The 18,155-nt window shown below is 38.8% G+C and overlaps 1 protein-coding gene across 1 annotated transcript in view; it reads left to right on the top strand.

Annotated features, from left to right (window-relative positions):
* Positions 1 to 18,155, top strand: part of Lrp6 (LDL receptor related protein 6) — a 133,346-nt gene that overhangs the window by 42,885 nt on the left and 72,306 nt on the right. Inside the window, exons 3-4 of the mRNA XM_059258701.1 lie at positions 8,712 to 8,909; positions 16,452 to 16,648. Coding sequence (XP_059114684.1) covers positions 8,712 to 8,909; positions 16,452 to 16,648 — 395 coding nt within the window. The remainder of the gene's footprint in view (positions 1 to 8,711; positions 8,910 to 16,451; positions 16,649 to 18,155) is intronic.

Raw genomic sequence — 18,155 nt, 5'->3', positions numbered from 1 at the left:
GTTTATTTTGGGGTAATTTACAAAAAGTAAAGGGGTTGGTTACAGGATTCAGGAGAGGTGAAGTGCAGTCCAGCGGTGTTCTCTGGAGAACTCTGCTCGGTCTACCACCCGGCATCCGGGATTACCAGGAACCAAGAGAGCTGGCACATCCCATCTCAGGTCTTAAGGGCTCCCATCTTGGCCCCGCCTCAGGGGCAGGTCATAGGTAGGCGTGACAGTTACCAGAAGCCTAACTGGGGGTAGTACTTCCAGGTCAAAGCTGGAACAGCTACCCACTACAATCCATTTTTTTAAACCCCAAATATTTTCAGTTAAGTTTAAGTGGTCATTGTGAAGTTTTAAAGTCCCATTCTCAGATGCTCCAAAGAAATGGGAGGTAGTTGTGTGTGGGGGATTTATTTTGTGCTTTGCTACCATGTATGGACTTGCAGAGCTTTTGGGTCACCTGAGCTAATGTTTTGAGTCAGCTGGTTAATGAGTTAAACACATTACATCACCAGTATAAAAACAGAGCATGATGGATAAACAGGTGTTGAGAAAAAAATCACATTCTGCTTCACTGGTTCTAAGCCCTGTCTGAATATATTAGAATTCCTTGGGAAGTTTTTTTACTTCCAGTTTATTTTGAGACAGAGTCTTGCTTGTAAATACAGGTGTACACCACCATATTTGTCTGCCTGTCTGGGACTTTGTCTGTCTGTCTCTGTATTTGTCTGTCTCTCTCTCTGTGTACATGCATGTGTGCACCTGTGCACCTGTGTCTGTCCTCACCTTCCATGTATTGAGACAGGGTCTCTGTTGTACACAGTTGCATATACCTGGCTTCCCAAGCTTCTAGTGATTTTTCTGTCTCTCCCTCCCATTGGTACTGTGCTGGGATGACAGATGTGTGCCCTGCTGCATCCTGCTTTTTTTTATATGGGATCTAAACCAAGATGGTTAGCCTTAATGTGGGAGCCCACAAAAGCTTCCTAGTGAGATCTGAGCTTGCTTTACACAGCAAGGCTACATTAGGGGATGACTTGACCATGTGTATGGTCACCAGGTATTTGGGATGGTCTGCACTTGGCTATGCTGGGAGGAGGTCTTTTGCTCCACCCCTTGGCATTTCTTTAAGAGCCCTTTAGGAGAGATAGAAGGGGCTGGTGAGTTTTGACCCAGGACCTCCCAAGGCTGTCCTGTGTTTCTAACTGTCTCCCTCCTCTATATTTCTATCTAAGTCTCTTATCCTTCACTCCTCAAGAGTCCTTGGGGTAAATAAATGTGGGAGCTGCCCCCCCAGAGCTTATATGGCAAGTGCTCTACCCACTGAGTCATCTCTCCAGCAGCTGTTTGAGACTTAATGGAATTTTATTCAGCCATAAGGAAAAATGAAATTATGAAATTTGCAGGAAAATAGATGTATCTGGAAATTATTAAATGAGGAAACCAAGACTTAAAAGACAAGAACCACATGTTCTCTCTTATATGTGGATTTTAGCTTTTTATGTATGTACGTATGTGCATCTATGTGGGTATGAGTGTAGGTATAGGTCATGAAATGACAGAGGGAGAAAAGAGGTTTTGAGGGAGGTGGGGTAATAAAACCCATGGAGACAGTGGAGGACTGCTGTGGATGTAAGGGTTCAGAGTGGGGGCGGGGAAGAGGATCAACAAAAACAAGCTGTGCATGAAAATGCCCCAGTGAAACATAGTACTTTGTAGTACTAACGTAGTACTTTGTACTCTAACAACAGCAGCAACAGAAATACATTGATTCCACCTCAAACCAACTAACTCAGAAGATCTGGTGGAAGAATCCAGATCAGTGCTGTTTTTAGTAAATTTCTTAGGTTGTTCTCAGTTGCCAAGGATGAAAATTCCCGCAGCAGGTGCTTTCTTGCTTTGATCTTACTGTTTTGTGTATCAGGAGCCAGGGAGGAAACATACCAAAGAGAACTTAGAAAATCTTAGTTTTCATTATCTCATAGCTATCCCGAAGCCTCCCAAAATGCTGGTGAGCATTAGATTTGCCTAACTGGCAACACTTGTTATGAATGTATGGGTGATGCTAACTGCTCATTTGGGGTTTCTCTCAACTCCATTATTTCACTGGTCATGGTCATGTACGTGTCATCTTAATGCTATGGTGGCCTTTTGATCTGTCATTTGCTCCCTTATCAGTTGACATCAATGCACTACCTTGACACCTGCACAGCAGAGAGGTCAGGCTGCTGCCTTGCCACTAGTGTTGCCCTTGGCCATGATTGTGGGAAGAGAGTGGGATGTTGAAGTGCCCTTTGTTAGAAGCAGGAAGCTCTAAAGGGATTTTTGGGATGGCTTTGGGTCTAAGAGTGTGTGTTATCATTCATAGTTTTAATCTAAAGAAATCTTTTTAGTTTAGTCACCAAAAGATTGTAGGTAAAAAGCTGTTGGGTTACTTAAATAATTTTTTAAGCAATAGAACTTGGCTTGGACTCTCTATATAGGAACAATGCTACAGATCACACCCATAGCTGGCTGTGTAGGCAGTACTGTTAGCAGTATGCCCGTCTGTTAGTGTGCTGATGTGAGATGACACGGACCCCTAAATCAACTGTAGACTCCCTTTTGAAATTGGTTGAAGGAGGATTAATGAATGCAAGTGGCCTACAGCCTCACTGGAATGAATTGTTTGTGATGTTTTCTGCTGCTTCCTCCTCCTCTCCATCTTCTCTTTACACTTCATTTCTTTCTCTTTTTGAGGCAGGTCTGTTTGGCCCAGGCTCACCTCCAGCTCCAGGCCCTAGAAACTCTGCCTAAATTCTAGAGTTACAGATATTTGCCATCCCAACTGAAAGTTGACGTTGATCTATCTGATTGGCAAGATTGGGGCTTGTGCACATGTACTGATTGCAGGGGGGGATTGGAAAGCAAATAGCTGGTGTTCTGTTTCTGCACTTTCAAGATGTGGCTGTATCTCATAAGTTGAAGGGTTCCTTAAGTACACAGGGAAGTAGTTTAAATGCTAGGTTGCCCCTCCCCGCCCCCCAGTGCCAAGTATCTGTGACAGCACTTTGTGAGTGAAAATGAATGTGTCTCAGGTTTGTGGATGTCTTTGCTACAGTTTGATTCTTGCTTGTATTTTCCCCTTTCTAATGTTAGAAGAATGATTGAGATATGATAGTGAATATAAAAGGAGATGACAAAAATAAAAAAAAACTTGTAAATAAATCAGATCTTAGGAATAATCTACTTGGTTCCTTTGCTTTATTAAATTATTAAGGAAAAATTAAAGCATATAAATTTCTGCCTCCTACTTAGGCAGATTACAAAATCAAAGCTTAGATACTTTAAAAAAAAATTTCCTAAGTTAGACTAGCAGCAGATCTATCACATAGATAAGGTCATGCATTACCATTATTCATGTGAATTTAAGATTTGGACAGTTAGAAAGATTGTGAGAGCCAGAGGTGGTGGATGACTTAAAGAAAACTGTTCTCTGGACATACCAAGGCACACAGGAATACACAGAAGTTGTGACAGCATACCTTCCCCCCCAAAAAAAGCTCAAGTCAGACAGAAATATCAGTATCTCCTGTAAGCTTATGCCTCCTGTATTTAGTTCCTACAATAGCTGCCTCACGTATTCTGTTTTAAATTGTGATTATTTATTGACAGTACCATGACTGTCATGGTAGAAATTACTGTTCTAACTGCAACTCTTGAATCATTAAATGTGCTTGCTAGCGTTTTAAATTAGGATGGCATATGATAGTGTATGTTAAGATATAGATGTGAGAAGCTGTATGATGTACTTTTGGGAAGAATATTTACTCACATGTTTAGAGTAGGGTCAGGCAGGACAAGGCCAGTAGGACTCGCCTGCGCTTTTGGCTGAGCTGTGCTTCAGTCTTTGTTAATGGTCCACCACAAGAAGCCACCAGTGAGAGAGAAACATTTGTTCATCTTATCATGAGGATCGAAGGTAGGAAACATTCAAAGATGGGTCTGGAAAGGTAGGCTTTGTGTAAATGAATATTTCTATTGTTCAGCTGCCATTGTTTCATTAACTCTCCCATCATTTCTTCATTCTTTAAAATAGAATTCAGTGATATATATAAAATGTACCTCCCGGGGACAAATCAGCCAAATTCATTAATGGTTTCTCAATGCCTTCATAAGACAAGTTGGGGCTGGAGAGATGTCTTCTCAGTGGGTAAAGTGCTTGCCATGCAAACATGACTCGAGTTTGGATTCCTCGAAGCCATGTCAAGCTGAACTGGTAGCACAACCTGTAAGATGCTGTGGATGGCAGAAACAGGAAGCTCCCAGGCCAACTAGCCTAGCGCCTAGCATGTGCGACAGTGAACAAGAGACCCTGTTTTAAACCACATGCGCCCCCCCCCATAATTAAAAAGAATCAAAATTAAGCATCTGATTTCTTACATAAAGTTTTGTTGGTGATTTGACCACTTCTGTGTCTTTCTCTCAGCCCTTCAGTTTTATGCTGCAGTAGTAATAGAATCTATGCTCTGGAGTTCCTTATTACATGTATCTGTGCCCTAGTGTGTGGTCCCTCTTCCTTGAATGTTCTTCCTGTGAGGCTCAACTCAGTGTCTTTATGTCTGGTGGGATTAACTGCTTGTCTGAAATATATGAAGAATAGATCTAGAAGCAAGAATAGCGTTAAGATCTTTACTAATGTGTGGCTTTGGAACAGTGAACACTCAGATTGTAAGTTAGCATGTCAAACTGTAATGAAGTCCTGCCACAGCCACCCCTCAAATTTACTGTGAATTTCTGCTTACCACCTCAGCCAACTCATTCTTTAAATGCTACTTTTTTTTTTTTTTTGCTAAATCTTTCAGAATAATCAGTAGATTATTAAGAATCAACATGTAGGGGTGCTGAGGAGATGTCTCAGTGGTTAAGAGCACATACCATTCTTGCAGAGGATCCAGGTTTGGTTCCCAGCATCCATGCTAGATGGGTTGCAGCTTCCTGTAACTCCAACTCCAGGGGATTAGATGCCTCTGGCCTTTGGTTCCTTGATTCATATGCACATGCCCACACACAGCTGTAGTCACTCGTACCCCTAAAAATAAAATCTTTAAAGAATCATTGTATAGGAAGTCATAAACCTCAGAAAAAGCAATACTTCCATTACTTCAAGAAATGGAAAAAAATCATTTTTTTTTTTACCTTTTCTTATTCAGAAAAATGTATTAAACTTAAATGTGTCAGAGGCAATAAATCCTAAACATTAATTAGTTAACATAAATTCTAAGAGTGTAAGATACTCTTAAGTTTATAAAGGATCATTGATCAAATTTTGGGAGGAAGTATTGCTCTATTGGAGTTAAACTGTGAGAATGGTGATATGTAGAGGGAAATGGCCACATCATGATAGAGTGACCCATGAATGTGTGGAAGCTGAAGACACTGGTAGAGAGGTCAGAGCTAGGTTATGCTAATGACCTTGCCCTTTGCTCCTGAAGTGAGAAACCAGCAGAGTGCAAGGAGGGCCTCTGAGCTTTGTGAGGCAAGTCTGTTTTTTTTTTTTTTTTTTTTGGCAAGTCTGTTTTTAATCTTCATGTTGTAGAGGAAGAACTTGAGGGACAGAGGTGACTAATTTACTCAAGGTCACTGTAGGAAGTGGCAGAGCTTCTGTTCTCTGAGGCATTGTGCCACACTGTCTTTCCTGGTAAGTGCTTCATGATTAAAAGATTTGTAACTGTAAATTGTACACTTGCCACTGAAAATGGCAGCTCTCTAGTCTCTCCAATGCCGTACCCATACTACCAGGTCAGCCCCCTCCTTTAAAGACATGGCTTTCTGCCTGGGGACCTGCAGAAGCCATCCCTCATGTCTGCTGTTGCCTTGCTTTCATCTCCACCCCATTGCTTTTTTCTCAAAAAGATGAACTTTTTGTCTTCCATCTGCTACCAGTTGCATGTACTATAGATATTTGCTGGGATTAGTTAGATAGCATCGCAAACGCTTTTCTCTGTTTTCACAGTATACTTTTGATACCTATGTCCTGTGACATTAATAAGGATTATTAAAATCTTCAGAAGATTTGACAAGGTCCTTTTAAATATTTTGGCTTGAATTTAGTTTGTAAAGTGTAACCTACCATTGTCTGTACAGAGTGGGTCTGTTACTCTTGTATGGGATAATTGCAGTATTCCCCTTGGCCTTACTGGGTCTGCTCTTTGGGAGAATAAATTCTGTAAAATGCTGCCTCCCCATCTACCCCACTTTCACAGTTCCCCAGTTTCCATTAACTGACAGCCTCAGAGGTTTAGAGCATTCCTATTACCTGGCAGAGGTTCTTGCTCTCACTGCCCCAGGCAGCTGCTAGTTTTCTGTACCCTGTGTATTTGCTTTTAATGGACTATTGATTCAAATGGAATCTGACAACATGTAATTTCTCTGACTTCTTTCACTTTATGATAGTATTTTTGAAGTCTATCACATACTCATCCATGAATCAAGTATGTAGTTTTGTTTCATTTTTTTATTATTTATTATTCTATTGTATGAAGGTAGTAAATTTTGTTTTATTTCATTTATTAATGAAAGATTTGGAAGATTTCTGCTTTTTCCTATTACTAGTAATACTGATATAAGTGTTCATGTATAAGTCTATATGAATGTAGTATTTCCTATTTCTTGGGCAGAGAAATTGCTGGGTTATCTGACAAATCCAGGTTTAACATATTAAAAAAAAAATCCCTGCATTGTGGGGTTTATTAAAGTGGCCACACCATTTTATATCTCCCCCTTACCACATCCTTGCCAAAACTTAAAAAAAAAAAATTACAGTTACTTCTGTTTTCAAGTCCAAATTAGCTGTGTGTATATCTGATGAAATGACTGCCAACCATTGTAGAAGTCTCCAAGTGCCTTCATGTTGCTCTTAGAATAAAAACCTTTAAGGGAAACATGGCCTGCCTGCCTTCCTGTATAACTTTATCTTGTGTGAGCTAGTCCTTCTCTTACTCAGTCTAGACAGCGTCCAATCATCACCCTTCATTTAGGAAGAATCTCCTTGCTTTCTAGTCCTTAAACACTAAGGTTATGGCATGAGCATCGGCTTTAGAATCAGAGAGAGTTTTGTTTGAATGTCTCTTCTCCATTTGCTAGCTGTGTGACTGAGCAAAAATGAATTTTCTGAGTTTTCTTGTTTGACATCTGGTAAGGAACAGTGACTGTTTCCCGAGCTTGTTGGAGTTGGTGTCTGTAAGTCAGGTGCTTCCTGACGTTTCCTTCTCACCGTTCCTTTGGATGAGGCACCGTATGCAAGAGCGACAATGCCGTGGATGCAAGCCCAGGCAGTTGCTGTCACGTTTCCATACTTGAATCCCATTGGGGTTTTCACATGTTTATTGACTGCCTAAATGTAAACATTTTGTCTATGTGTGTGCTGTATACAAATACTGTAGGCCTCCTGTGGGGTTCAGAGATGGTTTATGGGAGTTTACTTTCTACCGTGTGGATTCTGGGGCTAGAACTCAGGTTGCTACACTTTGTCACAAGTGTCTTTACTTCCTAGCCTGAATGCCTCGTCATTTATGGTTTGTAGTATCTTCATTAACTTTCTTAAAAGATGTTCTGTTAATTGATGCATAGCCCAGTTTTCCTTTATATCAAGGAAAATTATTTTTCCTTCTGTAATGAGAACATTAGATTTAGTTATCATGCTTGGTTCCCTCTAGTCTGGATTGGCTCCTTATTAGCCTTTCTGTGACTTTCATTTTGTCAGTATTGTAGCACAAATCTTAAAGGTTTTATTAATAAAATCAAACCTGAAGCCAGGTATTGGGGTGAACGCTGGAAGATCAGAGAAACAGAACAAGCCATAGCCACCTCGCCTCACCAGTCCCTCAGCTGATCCTGTTTCTTCAGACTGGAAGCCTCTGAGTCCTCATCCAAATGGATCTCAGCTGAACTGCTTCTAAAAGCCTAAAAGCTTAACCAGGCTCTAGTTCCTGGTCCTCACGCCTTATATACCTTTCTGCTTCCTGCCATCACTTCCTGGGATTAAAGGCATGTGTCACCATGCCTGGCTGTTCCATTGTGGCTTTGAACTCACACTAGGATTAAAGGCGTGTGTGCCACCATTTTCTGGCCTCTATATCTAGTGGCTGTTCTGTTCTCTGACTCCAGATAAGTTTATTAGGGTGTACAATATTTTGGGGAACAAAATATCACCACACAGTATAGTCAAGAGGCCAGTTTTATAGTGTCCCTCAATTTGAGCTCTTTTATGTACAGTGAGACTAGGCATTCTGGGGGATGAGTGGGAATAGGAAATAAAACTACACAAACCGTGCTTTGTTGTTTTCAGTACCCCACAGTGAGAGGTTTATCATGTCAGTCCTGTCTCTTATTAATGATGTTGACATAGCTTGTTTTCGGTATTGTCATTTAGACTTTCTTTCTCTGTAGTTAACATCTTCTCCTTGTTACTAAGTAATCTGTGGGATGTACTTTGGGACAGTGTAAATGTTCTTCTTGCAAATAAACTCTGACTTCTGGTTTTGCATTCCTGCTGTTCCTTGTCTGTATCGGGCACATCTGTACGTTGGTTTCAAGTAGTAGATTACTGAAATGTGGAAAAAAAGATTTTTAGGGTTTATTTTCAGTTTGTTGTTTCTGAGAGAGCTTTATGCAATAGTAGTAATTACAAATATTTTATGGTTATTTATGTCATGGCTTTAATGTTTCTTTTTAATGATTTTTAGGTTCATGTACTGGACTGACTGGGGAGAAGTGCCAAAGATAGAACGTGCTGGAATGGATGGTTCAAGTCGCTTGGTTATAATAAACACTGAAATTTACTGGCCAAATGGACTGACTCTGGATTATGAGGAGCGGAAGCTTTATTGGGCAGATGCAAAACTTAATTTCATCCATAAATCAAACCTGGATGGAACAAATCGGTAAGATTGCCTTGTTTTAAAATTTAATTTTACATATTGGACTGCATGAGTGTATATGCACGTATGTGTGTGCATGCCTGGGGTGTGGAGGCCAGGGGTGACTTTGGATCCCTCCAAACTAGAGTCACAGGCACTTTTGTAGGACACCTCTCTTATTACATGAGTTCTGGGATCTGAACTCCATTTAATATGACTGCTCAGCAAGTTCTCTTACTGCCAAGTCATCTCCAGCCTGCTGTGCCTTTCTCCTTTTTTTTTTTTTTAATTTAAGAAAGGTTCATTGTGTCAACCAAAGAGTGATAGAGGGAGAAATCCAACGTTGAGCTTTGGCCTCTAAACACACGCATGCACACATGTGCACAAACATGCTCAACTTCCTCACTCCCATGTAGTTATATTTCTCATGTGTTGTCATAACATTTTGAACATGCAGACTTAGTGAGGCTTTGTTTAAAAAAAAGTCCTGGCTGCTTGGGTGCACACCTTTAATCCTCGCACTCAGGATGCAGAGGCAGTTGGATCTCTGAATTTGAGGCCAGCAGAGATGTAACATGACATCATTGTCTATGCAGGGGTGAGCAGGGAGGTGACATGACATCACTGTGCAGGGGTGAGCAGGGAGGTGACATGACATCACTGTCTATGCAGGGGTGAGCAGGGAGGTGACATGACATCACTGTCTATGCAGGGGTGAGCAGGGAGGTGACATGACATCACTGTCTGTGCAGGGGTGAGCAGGGAGGTGACATGTTATTTCATAGTACTTGAAAGTAGGGAAGCTCCAGAAGAACCTCAACTCTGAGGGACGGTAGGATGTGGTACGTGTTAAGATTGACAGACAGATTTCTGAGTTCAAGGCCAGCCTGATCTACAGAACCGAGTTCCAGGACAGCCAGGGCTACGTAGAGACCCTGTCTCAAACCCCTCCCTACCCCTTAAAAACAATTGACAGGAAATACAGAGCATGAATGGCTGCTTGCTCAAATATCTGGCAGGTGTAGTGTGTGCACAAGGACAGGTGGAGTTTGCAGCTTACACCAGTGGACTCTTTGGATATGGTAATGTCAGAGTTCTTACTCAAGTTAGGGCACCACATTGAATGGAAATAAATTGCATAGGAGAACTGATTCACAATTGCACAGAAAGAGACAATAGAACAGGAAGAACTGAAGCAGAGGAAAGAAGAGTTTTCAGAAGGGGTGGGAAGAGGACAGCTGGTGGTTCTCAGACTAAGCTGTCATAGTTTTGAGCATCACAGGAACAAGGGGGGGATGCAGTTTGTGAAGTTAGAAAGCTGTCTTAAATATTGCATTCTTTTTAAAAGCTCATAGAAAATAATTTGACAAAGGAGAATCAAAAAAGTATTAGATGAAATGCCATTTAAAGTTACTGCAAAGGAAAAAATAAGGAACAGAATACACACACATACACACATGCAGGCACACACACATACACACACATATATACACACAGCATTCCAGAAAACTTCACCATAGAAGAGGGCACACCTTTGTTTAAATATGACCAAAAGTTAATGAGAAACCAATATATCATGTAAAGGAAAATGTAACATTAGAAAAGTTCTGAAATAAGATTATTAAAACTCAGAAAAAAATTGTAAACAAAAGAAAAATCATTTTAGGTAAAGGAATAACAAAGAACTGAACAAAAACAAAATCTACCTTAAATGATCAGTGGCATAAGAGTGAATAACAGAAAGTTTGGTAGACGTTAAAAGGAGAAAAAAAAATACAGTTTTATGTTCTCAGTAGACAGAGACTTTCAAAGTGTCTCAGTAACACTGAAAGACCTACAGGAACAAATTTGAAATAAAAAAAAGCAGAAAGAAACTTCTGTAACTGAAATGAAGAATTCCTGAGGTGAAAATTTTACTAGGGAATTTAAAGGCAGCTGCTGCCTTTAAATTTGAGCAAACAAGAGAAAAGAAAAAAAAAAAAAACAAAAAACCAGACAGAACAGGAAACTTGAGACAGGACAAGGAACAGTATCAGATCTGAGGACCAGAAAGAAGAAAGACTGTGTGGGATACCATTGCATGGACTAGTGTGTTCACTGTCCGGATACCAGAACGAAAAGAAGAAGAAAGGAAAAGGAGAAATGTCTGAAGAAACCATTGCTGGAAACCCTCAGATTTGAAGAAAGGCAGGAGTGCCAGTGTTTGAAAAGCCATTGAACTTCATGCAAGAGGAACATATTCTAAGACAAATTATAAGCAAATTTAGGAAAGCCAAAGATATAAAATGTTAAAAGTAAAAAGAGAGGTGACTTACTAAATACAAGGGAAGTCGACTAGGCAGAAATTTTAAACTATGGAGACCAAAAGGCAGTTGGTCAGTATTCAAAGCACTAAAAGAAAAAAATAAAATAAACTTAGAATGCTGTATCTATCAAACTTCAAAAGTGAGTAAGAAAGTGAAAATTTCCAGATAAACAAAAGCTAGAAGGATCTTTCCATGTAACAATTTTTGGGGAGCAAACAAACCGTAAAGGTACAACAGACTGGGAGACCTGCTATATATTCCTCTTGAAACTCGATGAGTAGGATGTAGGAAATGCTCTTTGCACTTGGCTTTTGCGTGGACTTTACATAATGCTTTGTACATTTTTTGTTGTCTGAGCAGGGTCTCATTCTCTGACTGAAGCCTCCCGAGTGCTACATACATGCTTGCTAGTTGCTCATGCTTACTTAACTTCGCCTGCTGTGGGCTGTAATTTAATGTTACCTGGTTTTACCACATTGTTAATCCAAATCTCATTGGTTTATTCATTACCCTATTATGTCTTACCTATTTTAAAAACAAAACCTAGTTTTTCCATTCACTGATAATTGAGATTGCTTGTATTGGTGTGTATTTACAAATTTAGGTTTTATATATATATATATATATATATATATATATATATATATATATATATATATATATATATATATATATATATATATATGCATGCATATAATACAGGATTAGAAAAATAACCTTTATATTTTTATGTTTCTAAATTTTTGTAGAGAGTGCATATTTATTCCATTTACAATCAGGAGAAAAATAACAATTGGGAAAAAAAGAACTCAAGTATTGAGTTTGCTCTGGTTTTTGGTTCCTTTGTGTATTTTCTTTCATTTCTCCTATGGACCTTACTAACTTTCCTTGCTTCTGGCCAATTTGTAATCTTTTGGGTCCCAATTTTTGGCTTAGATTTTCTTAATGAAATATCAGTTAGATATTATTTTAAAGCATTCTGTCAATCAAAAATTTCTTATGCAGGGGAAGCACATGCCACGGTTGGCATTTGGAGGTCAGAGGATAAGAGTCAGTTCCTTCTTTCTACCATGTGGGCCCCAGTGATCATCAGGACTTGGCCGCAAGTGTGCCTTACCTGTTGAGCCGTCGTGATAGTCCCCACTCTGTCAGTTTTAGTAATGGTTTACTCATTAGTTCTGTTACTGAATTATAAGAGCATTTTCTTTTTTGATGTAGAACAAACTTTGTTATTGGATGTAGGATTTAGGAACGTTTCTGTCGCTGCAGCTTGTGTCTTCATTTTCTTGATGGCATATTTTGAAACAAATACTAAAATTTGTATTAGATGCAATTTATCTGTTTTTACTTTTGTTACTTTTGCTTTTGGTGCTCCTGGGAATCTTTTTGTGACACAAAATGGTAAATATTTTCTTCTATGAGAGAAACTCCCAAGAGTTTTATTTAGTTTAATGCTTACATTTAGATGAGATGTATGATCCATTTTAATTTCTTGCTGTCTGTAGAATAGCTCTTAAATTCCTTTATAAAATGTATCCCCCATAGTATTTTGAATGTGTACCATAAAAAGTAATTCAATGTTATGTATTTATGTATTACAGCATAATTATTTCATACAGTATAATTATTTCACTTATAGTGCTGGAGATTGAATCCAGGGCCTCACTACATACTAGGGGCTGGGATTGAATCTAGGACCTTATGCATGCTAGGCAATTCTGTGTCCCTGAACTGTGTGTCCTTAGCCCTCTATGCTGTTATTTATTTTTAAAGAAATGAATTATTTTTTAATGGATTTTATTTTTTTATATGTGTGGGGCGATCAGAGGATGACTTTTGGGAATCAGTTCTCTCCTTCACTTTTATGTGAGTTATAAGACCAAACTCAGGTTGCCAGGCTTGCCTAGTAAGCACCTTCACCATTGAGCCATTTTGACAACCCTTTTTTACTTACTTGGGTGGTGCTCGAGATTGAACCAAGGAGCTCACACATGGCAGGCAAATACTTTACTCCTAGCCATTATTTTTAGTGACAAGGTTAGAATATTTATTTTTGATAGAAGTGCAAACTATTTTTGTTTATGAATCATTTATCTTACAATCTTGTTGTTGAATTCACTAGGTTTGGGAAGATTGGTTTAAAAAAAAAAACTAAGTATATTCTGTGTACAGAATCATGTCATCTGTGAATAATGCCATTTACTGCTTCCCTTTGCCATCTGGGTGGGGTGCTCTTTTGCTTGGTTGCATTGGCTACATGTAGAGTAGAAGACAACTCCTGCTCCTCCAGAATTAGCACTTATTGCCAGATTAGCAAATGTGTGGTGTAGAATTTTTTGTAAAGTGCTTTCTTCAGGTGAAGGAAGTTTTCTTTTGTTCTTAGTTTATTGACTTAATTTTAAATCATGATTTATGGATCTTGCCTGTTTATTTTATATCTATAGAAATAATTGTGTATGTGTCTTGTTTTAAAATAAACATTGTAAATTGGTCTTTTAATTGTTGAACCAAGCTTGTATGTATTTCTTGGATAAATTCTACTTAGTGATGGTTTATAATTCTTTTTAGATGTTCTGTTGATGATTTTTATGTCCTTATTCATGAAGATATTAATATGTAGTTTGTTTTTTCTGATACCTTTGTGATTTTGTTACTAATTTAGAACCAGCCTTTAAGAATGAGTTGGGAAATGTCTCCTTTCCCTTTATATTCTCTCAGTGTGTTATCAAGTTTGTCTGTCTGTCTATCATATCTATCTATTGTAAGATTAATTATTATTACTAAGATTTATTATTATTTATTATTGTAGATTTAATCTGTGACACTGTCTGGGCCTGGCTATTTCTTAGGGGTTCTTTAAATGGCTTAGTATGTTTATGCAGCTCTGTTGACCTTCTCCATGAATCTATATTAGTAATTGGTTTCTTTCTAAGAATGTTTCCATTTCCTGTAAGTTGACTTATTTGACTTATTTGTTGGCACAAAGATGTTTATGATTGCTCCTTGTAATTACGTTTTTTGATTTTTTTTTTTTTAAGTTGATGATCTTCCCCTTTCAGGCATGGTGTCTTTCAGTTTCACAGTTTGTGTCTTTATTATTTTTTTCTTTGCCAGTATAGCTAACAGGTTGCAATTTTGTTAATCTTTTCAAAGAATCAACTTTTTGTGTCCCTATCTTCCCATGCTGCTTTTTGTCTTAGTGTGCTCTTCTCTAGTGTCTTCAGGCTGAGGCAGGTTAAAAGGAGATTAATTTGCTATCTGTCTTGCAATTGAGGCATTTATAGTCTATAAATTTATACTGCTTTTGGGTATTCATAAATTTTTAAGCATCATATTTGTATTTTGTTTTAGTTCAACATTTAACTGATCTTGTGATTTCTTCTTTGACTGTTTACTTTTTTTTTGAGTTTGTTCTCACTCCGTATGTTTGTCCACACAGGCCTCAGATTTGTGGTAGTATATCTGCCTCAACCTCTAAAGTGCTAGGATTATAGCTATGAACTACCTGCCTCATGACACACTGCTTAAAAGAAGAAAATGAGGAAAAATTTAGAAAATGAAAAATTGAGAAAGAAAAATAATTTTTTGGTTCTTTATCCATTTGTATTTTTTTTTATAAAATATTTATTTATTTTGTGTGTGTTTTCCTGAATGTATTGTATGTGCGTTGTGTGTGCTTGGTGCCTTTTGAAGTCAGAGGAGGGTGACTGATCCCCAGGACCTGGATGGTTATGAGTCAACATGGAGTTCTGGAAACTGAACCCAGGTCCTTTGTAAGAGCAGTAAGTGCTCTTAACTGGTGAGCCATCTCTCCAGTCCTGGTTTTTAGTTTCTTGATGAATTCCAGTTTGGACAGAAAACACACTTTGTATGACTTTAGTGTTTATTGATTGATGAGGCAGGTCTTACCATAGGTCTTTTCTCAGTCCCTGGAGTATGGTGCTACAAACCTGTGTGTCACTTCCCCAGGCAAAACCCTGCATTAGTTTGTGTGCATATCTATTAGTGCTGGAGACTGAAGACAGGCCCTTATGAGTGTTAGCAAGGGCTCTGTTTCCGAGCCGCCGCGTCCCCTGAGATTTCAGGTTTTAATTAGTTGGCACGTGGAGTTGGGGTGTAACACGGTGGTAGAGAGAACACTTTCCTAGTGTTTGCACGCCCTGAATTCAGTCCCAGATCTTCAAGAAAAACAAGGAAAATGAAAGGAGAAAATGGATGATTTAGGTCAGCTAGTCGGTATGATGTTCTAAAATATGAATTAGTCACTTTCATCTTGTACTCAATTTAAAAATAAAACTTGTCTTGAATTTACAGCACTTTAGGTCAGGACTGGTTCTTGTACAACAGACACTGATTCTACAGTTGTCCTTGCCAGAGATCATGAGGTCACCCAGTGAACCTACAGTTGAATTGTTCTCTTCAGTAGCTTATGTGTCCGTGCCCCCCCCCCGAAGATTTATTGTCTTAAATGTTTGTTTGACCGAAATAACAATTTATTCATTTTGTCTAGAACACTTACTAATTGCACAACTCTGAAAAGTGCTGTGTCTTGAGGATTAAATCTTTCTTTTTATGCAGTATGTTTTGTTTGTGAATTTCTAGTTTTATATTATGAACATATTGTGCCAATGCAGGACTTTGGTTAGCTGACTTGAAAGGTTTAATTATAGTACAATAAAAATAAGTAAAATAGCTTAGATAATAATTTTCTGGAGCTAGACTTGAGTCCTGCCTGTCTTTTTAGCATCATGTGTATGTTTTCAGCTGCAGTTGTTAAAATCCTAAGATTGAAAAACAGGCTCAGCTCTTGGTTCTCACACATCCAGAAGGGACAGACCTCTTGTCTCGTGAAATCTGCTGCCTGGTGCCGCTGTCACCCCGGGATTTTCCTCCTTGCTTACTTTTTTCCTGTTAGTGTTAATTACACGAAGAATAGAAAGTGTGAGTCCAGAGGCAGTTGTTGAGAAGGAGGCTGACAGCAGTGTTAAAATGTGTCCTTCTCTGTCTTGTGACTGCCTTGGCCTGCTGCCAAGGCAGGGACCATTCTGAATATTTGGTTAGAGCTTTTTGACAACTTGAAAACATTTGAATTTGCTGTTTGAATTGTTTTTCACATATAGTTTTAACCTACAGGTATGTGCTCCTTAGTATGTCTGCGTGTTGATATGAACTCCTTTCATTGCTGAGTGATGATGATCTTTTATGATGTTTTCATAAAAGACAATTTTAGAAGTTTGAGTTTTTCTTTTTGTGTTAATAGGCAGGCAGTGGTTAAAGGTTCCCTTCCACATCCTTTTGCCTTGACGTTATTTGAGGACACATTGTACTGGACTGACTGGAATACACACTCTATTTTGGCTTGCAACAAGTATACTGGCGAGGGTCTGCGTGAAATCCATTCTAACATCTTCTCTCCCATGGATATACATGCTTTCAGTCAACAGAGGCAGCCAAATGGTAAGTGATCTGGATTTTTAAATTCCAGGTTGGAACAGCTCTGTAGCACTCTGTTATCTGGCTTTAGTGAGGTCCGGGAGGAGGAAGGGCATATCCAAACACGTTAGGAGGGATAACAGAGGAAAAGCATACAAACAGAATTCAGTTTAACACCAGTCTAAACCCTTGCAGCCTGATACTTTTTACTGCATAATAGCTTGTCTTTTATTTGGGGCTGGGACAAAAGAAGTGGAGAAGAGAAATGAGTTAAAAATTAAGAATGCTAAGTTTATACATAAATGCATTTCTTGTTCATGTTTCTTCTCACTATTCTTGTATGTGTTCATGTGAGTGTGCTTAAAAAAAAATACTGATTTAATAGGAAACCTCTGTTAACCTGGCTGATGAATTCCAGTACCTGGGTGTACTGAATAAACTACTCCTTAAGCATTCATATGCACTCCTTCTCTCTGTCTGTGTGTTTTTCCTTTTAGCTTTGCTTCTGTTTTTGGTTACACAGGGCTGTGTCTGCTGACAATGACCCCTTGTAAGAGAGGAATGGATTTGGGTTTTAAAAGGAATATGAGAATGGTAAATGTTTGGCACTTGTGTCTAAATAAATGTCTGGCATGTGTCTGAGTATATTTCAAATAGTTTTCCATAGCCAAAAAGGGAGAGTGCTTGGATTTTGAGTTGTTTGGTATTAGTTCTTTCCATTTAGGGGGGAGATAATCAAATATTGAATGTGTTACATTGGAGTCTGATGACTGTGAATTCCTAAAAGCATTTTAAAATAGATGTGTTAATCTATGTAAAAATGTTTATTTAGTCCTTTGTGAACTTTGTATTCTCATGGTTAGTCCTCAGAAAGTCTCCAGAACCCCATTTTAAGTGGCACAGTTGATCCTTTGTTTTACTGGTTTGAGAATTTCAGTTTTCTTGATGATGTTCTGTTTTATGTTTATGTCTTCTGTTATGTTGCTCTCCATCTTATGTTGATATTTCCATGAATATTATTTCAATATATCCATTTCTACAGTGTTCACAGGCTTGGCTGTTTTTTTTCCTGTCTCTATTGTTCTCTGTAGCTAGAGTTTTCCTGCCTGGCCCACAGTCAGGACAAATCTCTGTCACCTACCAGTCCCACAGCCGCTCAGACCCAACCAAGTAAACACAGAGACTTATATTGCTTACAAACTGTATGGCCGTGGCAGGCTTCTTGCTAACTGTTCTTATATCCCAAATTAATCCATTTCTATAAATCTATACCTTGCCACATGGCTTGTGGCTTACCAGCATCTTCACATGCTGTTTGTCATGGCGGCGGCTGGCCGTGTCTCTGACTCAGCCTTCCACTTCCCAGAATTCTCCTCTCTCCTTGTCCCGCCTATACTTCCTGCCTGGCCACTGGCCAATCAGTGTTTTATTTATACAGAATGATATCCACAGCAGTTCTCGTTCTTGCTTTCTCTCTCATTGTGTTTTGCAGTGCTGGAGGCTGACCCTAGGTTTTGTACATTGTAGACAA

Source organism: Peromyscus eremicus, chromosome 3 (genome assembly GCF_949786415.1).
Source record: "Peromyscus eremicus chromosome 3, PerEre_H2_v1, whole genome shotgun sequence".
NCBI classification, from domain to species: Eukaryota; Metazoa; Chordata; class Mammalia; order Rodentia; family Cricetidae; genus Peromyscus; species Peromyscus eremicus.
This window is presented reverse-complemented; position numbering and strand designations above follow the sequence as displayed.